The 8,437-nt window shown below is 35.2% G+C and overlaps 1 protein-coding gene across 1 annotated transcript; it reads left to right on the forward strand.

Moving 5' to 3' along the window:
- Positions 1–1,641: 1,641 nt before the first annotated feature.
- Positions 1,642–2,643, forward strand: LOC103212342 (olfactory receptor 6C2-like). Its single transcript, XM_007958325.2, has one exon. It carries the CDS (start codon positions 1,708–1,710, stop codon positions 2,641–2,643), a length of 936 nt encoding a protein of 311 aa, XP_007956516.1. The 5' UTR covers positions 1,642–1,707.
- The last annotated feature ends 5,794 nt before the right edge of the window (positions 2,644–8,437 follow it).

Here is an 8,437-nt window from a genome sequence, read left to right on the forward strand (position 1 = left end):
TGAAGTGTATTTGACGATATTCCTGAGATTCTGGATAGCATTCGTTTTTGCAGATTAAATATTAAGAGTTTAAGGAAAAATACAATGAAAGCATGTTTGTTATGAGAGAAGATTGTGAAATACAAACACACTAGAGACAATCAAGAAAATAAACACTCAGAAATTATAGATCAATAAGGTGAGAGGAAAGGCATATGTGTGATGTTAAACTATGTTATGAGAGAATGTCATGAACAGTGTGTGGTCAAAGGTTGTTGTTGTTGTTGTTTGCCATCAAGTCAGCCCCGACTCATAGCGACCCCTCCTTGGGTTTCTGAGGCAGTATCACTACGGAAGTAGGATTGCCCAACCTTCCTTCCGAGGAGTGGCTGGTGGGTTTGAACTGCCAGCCTTCTAGTGAGCAGTCAAGTACCTTAGGCACTATGCTACCAGAGCTCCAAAGGTATACGTTAGAAATAGAAGTATTTTAATATTATATACCAAAAAAGAAGTTCATTGATAAATTTTTACCAAAGCTATTTCATTTGAAAGGTGGAGCAAAGTGTAATTACATGTGATAAAAAGCAAATGGTTGGTGACTAACAAAAAGGAAATCATTGTTGACAAGTCATTGAGATTGTTAATGTATATTTATTAGTCAACATGTACATTGCAATGTCAGAGCTGCATGGAAGTAAAGTTCTAATGACAAATAATTCTTTTTTTTTATATTCTAAGTTCTGTATACAGTAAAACCTGTGAAAGCTGGAACCTGCATAAGGTGGAAACCTGTCAGAAAGAGGTGCACAAATTTTCCAGTCGAGAGTGATTGAAAAATGGTAAGACAGCACTCTACCAAAGGCTGAAAACTTTTGATAATCAGAAAAATAAGGCAGTCCCATCAAATTCCAGTTCTCACAGATTTGACTGGTTCAATTTTCAAAAATTGTAAATGCAGAATAATTCTATTTTATAGATGACAAAACTGAAAAACAGTGAAAGCAAGCAGTGTAGTGTGAATAGTATTTTAAATTATATATCTGTGTGTGTGTGTATACAAGATGTTGAGATGGTTTTCAATCTTAATTAAAAAGATTGAAAATTTAAAACATGTGTGATGATTTTGTACAACCATATTCATTTTGTGCCCAACATCTATACAACAAATACCTCATGAAAACACCATGTCCTGCACAATAGGAGCCAATTAAGACAGGTGTCATGAGGGAGAGGAAGGGGAAGGTGCAAGTAAGAATAAAGTTGTTTAGAGAAGAAAACAAATATTTAAAAAAAAAAAATGTAATGGAAATTTACATATTTCTTGAATAAAATTGCTCAAGAAGTTTAAGATTTTTGCCTTAGGATTCATCTTCAGTTAGCAATCAAATAAAACTGCATGGGTATCTCTCATACAATGTACAGATAAAGATAACATATAAAATGTGCATAAAAATGTAAAAAAAGAAGGAAAAGAATATGTGGGAATGTAGCACAATTTAAGTAATACAATTTTAAACAAATACTTATTGAAATTGCATAAATATATGAGTGTGGAACCTATGCTACTAGAGTAACATTATTTATAACTAAATTAATGAATAATTGCATGTGCAATGGTTGCATAGTTTGTTGAGCCATACATTATTGCTATGTGGTGTTAACATCATTTTCCTCATATACCTTACCTCCAATTTATGACACAGGTTGGATAGAAATCAAAAGCCAACTATGAGAAACCAAACAGTAACAACATTTATTCTGGTGGGACTGACAGATGACCCTCAATTGAAGGTTGTGATTTTCATCTTTCTATTGATCACCTACCTGCTGAGTGTAACCGGGAACCTGACAATCATCTTCCTCACCTTCATTGATTCTCACCTTAAAACTGCCATGTACTTTTTCTTGCAGAACCTCTCCTTCTTAGAAATTTCATTTACATCTGCCTGTGTTCCCAGATACTTGTACAATTTATCAACTGGGGACAAGACAATCACATATGACAATTGTGTCCTTCAAATATTTTTCACTGACCTCTTTGCTGTTACAGAATTTTTTCTCCTGGCCACCATGTCCTATGACCGATATGTAGCCATCTGCAAACCCCTACATTATGTGACCATAATGAATAACAAGGTCTGTAGAAAACTCATTCTTTGTTGCTGGACAGCTGGCTTATTGATCTTAGTCCCACCACTTACCCTGGGCCTAAATCTGGAATTCTGTGACTCTAATATCGTTGACCATTTCGCCTGTGATATATCCCCTCTGCTAAACATCTCATGCTCTGAAACATGGCTCATAGAGCAGGTAGTCATAGTTTGTGCTGTGGTGACCTTTGTCTTGACACTTGTATGTGTTATGCTGTCCTATGCATACATCATTAAGACCATTCGTCGCTTTCCTTCTGTCCAGCAAAGGAAAAAGGCATTTTCCACCTGCTCTTCCCACATGATTGTGGTTTCCATCACCTATGGAAGCTGCATCTTCATCTATGTGAAACCTTCAGCAAAAAATTCAGTGGCCATTAATAAGGGTGTAACAGTACTCACAACTTCCATCGCCCCTATGCTGAACCCCTTCATTTACACCCTGAGGAACAAGCAAGTAAAACAAGCCTTCAATGATTCAATCAAAAGAATTACATTTTTCTTAAAGAAGTAAAGAAATGTGCTAATGTGCAGCAATCATTTTTGTAAAAAGATCAGAAGTCCTTATGCCATATCTTTAAATATTTATTCCTTTCTGTTCCATCAAGGGAGATTTATCAGGTTGGCATTTCTGAATAAGAGACTATGTTACACGCCCAGGTAAGCAATGGCTTTACACCAAACTATGTTGTAATAAAACTCCAAACAAAACAAAACAGAATCAGTAAGTTCATTTTAATAAATGTTTTGAACTGAGTGAGCTTCTTGTCCATTCCAATTCCAGCTTTTTCTGGCCTTTGTGATTCCAGGCATCATTCTGTGTTATTTCACTTTTGATTATAAACAATAAACTGGGGAAGAAGAATGGTTTATGGCCGGGGGATTCAATAATAAAGATGAACTTTAAATCTTGAAGTTATAATACTATTAAAGATGTTCATCTTAGTATTATAATTATGATGATTACAGCCAATACCATTAAGACAATCACTTGAAATTTATTACCTTTTATTATATGTAATCACGAATGAAGAGGTATTTTATCATCACTTCACAGATAGGTACATTGAAGCTCAGGAGGGTTAAAAGTTGCTACTCAGGGGTGCAATCAGGATGCAAATTCTTTTTTTATTTGACTCAAAGCCTGTGTTTGCACAGTATATGAAGCTCTAGTGACACACATTTCAGCACTAAGATCTCCTCAAGGACTACCTTAGGGAAGTCTCCATGTAACAAATACAAGTGTTGTTTAATGCATAAAAACTGAAGAATGAGGTTTGTAAGATGGAAAAATATATCACATTATTTTCGTTCATAAAGTAAAAAGAGTGGAAAATACTTATCATATGAGAAAATATTTACACTTAACATTTACATTCACTAAAAGAAAACTTGTACTTTAATATACAGCAATGAAGAACCAAAAGGTTGACCTAAAAAGTGAGGTCAGTAGCATACGTACACTCTTGCTGAGAAGGTAGCTAAAAGTGGAAGTATCTCTGATAGCTATCTATCTGTGGGATATGGAATGGAATACAGAATATCACAGTTGTGTGCCTTTTAACAGACTCAGGAATCCATATTAAATATGGGGCCACCTTGAGTTACAGATGGTCCTTTATGTCTTACTTATATGCTTTGCGTACTAGCTCCTCAAGGCTGTTTCCTGAATTAGGCTCCTTTGATCAGTAGAAAATAGGTTCTGAGATCACTAACTCATCCCTTTTCCCCAAATTATATGAATGCCACCAGAGCTCCCTTCATTTAATCATCAAGATTATTCATTTTGATATTCAAATAACTAAGGTTTTTTCCTAATGATTTTTTTTCTCATTTAGTATTTACTGACACTACTCTTGCTCATATTCCAAGACCAACAGAAGGTCATTTTTAACAGGCTGCCATGAAATACATCAATTCCAAATTCTCTATGCACTTAAATTATTGACCTAATCAGGATGCAGAAGACTCCTACCACTCTAAAAATTATCCCATGCCCATTTGTTGTCCATTCCTCAAGCACAACCATGATACAATTTCTATGTCAAAAGTTTAACTTTAGTTTTCCTGTATGTCATAATTTAAATCATGTAATATGCAGTCGGCCTTCTTCTTTTTATTTACAATAATACATTTGAGCTTCTTTCTTTTATGTTTTCTATGCATTAGTAGCTCATTCCTTTTCGTGGACCTACCACAGTTTGTTTACCCACCTGTTAGTTAAGGAACAGGAGTTTCTTTCCAGTTTGTACCAATTACAAATAAAGCCTCTCTTGTATTGCCTATGGCATTTGACTGCTAACTAGAAAGCTGGCAGTTCAAACCCACCAGCCACTCCTTGGAAGAAAGATTGGGCAGTCTACTTCCATAGTGATACTGCCTCCGAAACCCAAGGAAGGGTCGCTATGAGTGGATCCAACTGCATGGCAGTGAGTGCTTGCATGCATAGACATTTCCAAGGGAGCTCTGGTGGCCTAAGGGGTAAGAAATTTAGCTGGTAACCAGAAGGTCATTGATTCAAACCCACCAGCTTCTCCATCTGAGGAAAATGAGGCAATCTACTTCTGTTAAGATTACAGTATTGGAAACCCAATGGGGTAACTAGGAGTCAGAATCAACTCAATGGCAGTGGGTTTTAGGGGTTAAAGATTTCCCTACAGGTTTTTGTATAAACATACATTTTTGCTTCACTTAGCTAAAAAGCTAGAAGTGAGATTACTGGGATTTATAGTAAAGTGCATAGTCCCACAAGCAAAGTATGAGAATTTTGGTTGCTCTGCATCCTTATCAACACTTGGTATTGTCAAGATTTTTTATTTTAGGCATTCTAATAGGTGTGTATGAAGCCTGATTGGCACAAAAGTTTAAGTGTTCCACTATTAGCCAAAAGGTTGTTGGTTCAAACCTACCTACAGGCACCTTGGAAGACAGGCCTGGTGATCATCTTCTAAAAGATTAGAGCTTTGGAAATTGTATGGAGTAGTTCTCCTCTGCACACATTGGGGTCACAATGAATTGCAACTGACTCCACATAACTATCAATAACTGCAGTAAGTGTGTAATTATATTTCATTGTGATTTTAATTTGCACTCCCACCATGACTATGAATATTTATCATCTTTTTATACAGTTATTTTTAGCCACATGCATTTTCTTGGTTAATATCTTTTTAGATATTTAGATTTTTGTAATTGGGTGTTTTGTTGTTGTTGTTATTGTTGAGTTATGAGTGTTATTTTTATATTCTGCATAAAGGCACTTTGACAGATATGTGAATTGCAAATGTTTATTGATATACTATAATGAAAACCTCTTTTACTCAGATAGCAACATCCAAGATCAGACACTAGGTTTGAGGTTCATTGCAAACACCCAGTTTATGTATTAAGTATGTAATTAAGTTTTACAGAAAAGGAAATAAATTCTACATTAGAAAAAGTTAACATTCAATTAAATCCCTTTAACAATGGTTGGCATAGAAAGGAAAGTAATTAATCTGGTAGGACATCAAAATCGCATAAAGGGAATAGATCATGATTAATATGCCTTAAAGATAGAATTGTTATTCTTTTGTGGATAATACCATCCTGGTCATGTAGGAATGTTAGTAGGTCTCTTAGTTTTGTATAATATCAATATTGTACAAGTCAGTGTAAAATAAATATGAAGGCTACCTGTAAAATTGGAATGAGGGATATCATTGCTGTTGTCAGATATCCTGGCTGAAAGCAAAAATACACCAGGAGGATGTTTACTTGTGTTTCCTTTACTGTGCAAAGACATTTGACTGTGTGGCTCATAATAAGTTATGTATAATGTTGTAAAAAAAATGGGTATTATACAACACTTCATTGTGCTCGTGAGGAAATTATACATAGCCCAAAGGAGCATTTCAGCTGCACTTCCTGCAGGACAGATCTGTTAGTTCTTTTAGCAGTCTGTGGTACTTTCAGCAGCTTCACCAGCACCACAACTCAAAAGCATCAACTCTTTTTCGGTCTTCCTTATTCATTGTTCAGCTCTCACATGCGTACGAGGCAATTGGAAATATCATGGCTTCTGTCAGGCACACCTTAGTCCTCAAGGAGACATCCTTGCTCCTCAGCACTTGAAAGAGTTCCTTCACAGGTGACCTGCCAAGTAACTAAATTAGTTACTGCAGTGTAAATGACACAAATCATGTATGTCATTTAGATACACATAATTCTGGACACAGCACACATGCTGTGTGCAAAGAAAGGCTTTGGAGAGCTCGGTTTTCCATTTCAGACTCATTCTGAAATCTCACAATTAAATTTTTCCTTTAATTAGTATGTACTGACAGAAAAAGACTTCTGATTATTGGAACGAGAATTAGATTTTTTAAATTTCCTAACACATTTACAAAATAAAGAAAAATATATCATTTGATATGCTAATAGATGTAGAAAATCCCTTTGATAAATTTCAAAATTATTTTATGATAAAAACCTCTTAGCCAACAAGGAATACAAGGGCATTTTCGGAATCTGAAAGAAAGGATATCAGAAAATCTATACAAGTAACAGAAGGAAGAAATATTGTACAATTTAGCCTGAGTTCAAAAAGACAAAGCTGTTCATTAGCAGTACTTCTTTTCACTGTTGAAGAGAGGGTCTAGCCAGAGCAAAAAATGGAGAAAAAGAAATAAAATGTATAAAAATCAGAAAAGAAGTATTTAGATAATTTTTATTCACTGATGACATAAAGGATTGCATAGAAAATCCAAATACTAATGAACTATTAAAATTAATAAACTAACTTTTCAGTGTTGTTGCAGTTGTTTGGTTCTGTTTAGTTTGTTCTGACACATGGCACACATCAGAACAAAACATTGGCTGGTCCTGCATCATCCTCACAACAGTTGCTATTCTTCAGACTGTGGTGACAGCCACTGTGTCAATCCATCTCATTGAGGGCTTTCCCCTTTCTCTCTGACCCTCTACTTTACTGAGCATGATGTCCTTCTCCAGGGACTAGTCCCTTCTGACAACATGACCAAATACAAGAGATGAAGTATGGCCATTCTCACTTCTAAGGAACATTCCACCTGTTCCTCCTACAGTTTTGGTAGATACAAAATTCATACACAAAATTAATTATAATGTTAATATCAACAAAAAGTTGGAAAGAAAATTTATGAGTTTTTAACGTTAAAAATTTACATAAGAAAAATTTAAACAAAATGTTTATAAAATCTCTACACTAAAAACATTATTAAGAGAAATCAAAGAGAACTAACCAAATAGATATCTCCTGTATACTGACTTTTATTTTTAATGAAAATTACAGGGTTATTGAACAGTGAAGCAACCACATGCCTGGTAAACTACTAAAAGGAAGACTGGATGTTGTTAAGACATCTATATTCTCAAACTGAACTTTTGATTCAATAAAATCCCAATGAAACTCATAGACAATATTTACTTTTATGTCATTGGAAAAATTCATGAAAAAATTTATATTGAAAAATGTAAAGAAACTGACATACCCAGAAAATCTTAATGGAGAAAAAAGAGTAAAGAGACTTATGCTCTCAGAGTTTCAGAATTAATATAAAATTCCAGCAAATAAAATGCAGTGATATATATACTCACACATAACGTCCCTGCAACTTCCAGCTGCATATCCATCCATGGGGTAGGGAGGAGGAGCTTGCCTGGAAGGGCACCAGGAGGTGCTCACAGTCCTCCAGCTGAAGTTGCCAGGGGTCCCACAGCTGCTACTGGCATGTGCTCTGCCCAGCGGCCTTGGCCTGCTGCAGCTCCTTTGTTCCTTGGACTTTCTGATTCCAACCAGTCTCCCTGTGGCTGCTCAGAGACCACCATGGGCCCAACAACAGCCAATTGGAGGTGCAAGTTTGCAAATCCTGAGGCTCTTGCAGCTTAGGGAGAGTCAGGGCAGTTTATGATGGGTTTACTTCCATATACATGTATAAAAAATATATATATATATATATGTATACATACACACACACACACATATGCATGTAAGTATGTATGTATTCATATCCAGAATATGTAAAGAACTTCTACTATTCAATAAGAATTCAATAAAGGAAAAAATGCAATTTAAAAAAGGATAAAACACTTAAGTATGCACTGCCCCACAGAAGATATTTAAATAACTAATAAGAATATGCAAAAGTTCACAAAATCATTACTTAAGAAATGTGAATTAAAGCTACAATGACAAACAACTACACATGCAAAAAAAAATAGAACTTTTTAAAATAACAGTTACCAAGCTGGTGAAAGAATGAAGCAATTGTCTATCTGATCAATGCTGA

This window comes from Orycteropus afer, unplaced genomic scaffold (assembly GCF_000298275.1).
Source record: "Orycteropus afer afer isolate SDZICR_OR568_19922 unplaced genomic scaffold, OryAfe1.0 scaffold00923, whole genome shotgun sequence".
Taxonomy (NCBI): Eukaryota; Metazoa; Chordata; class Mammalia; order Tubulidentata; family Orycteropodidae; genus Orycteropus; species Orycteropus afer.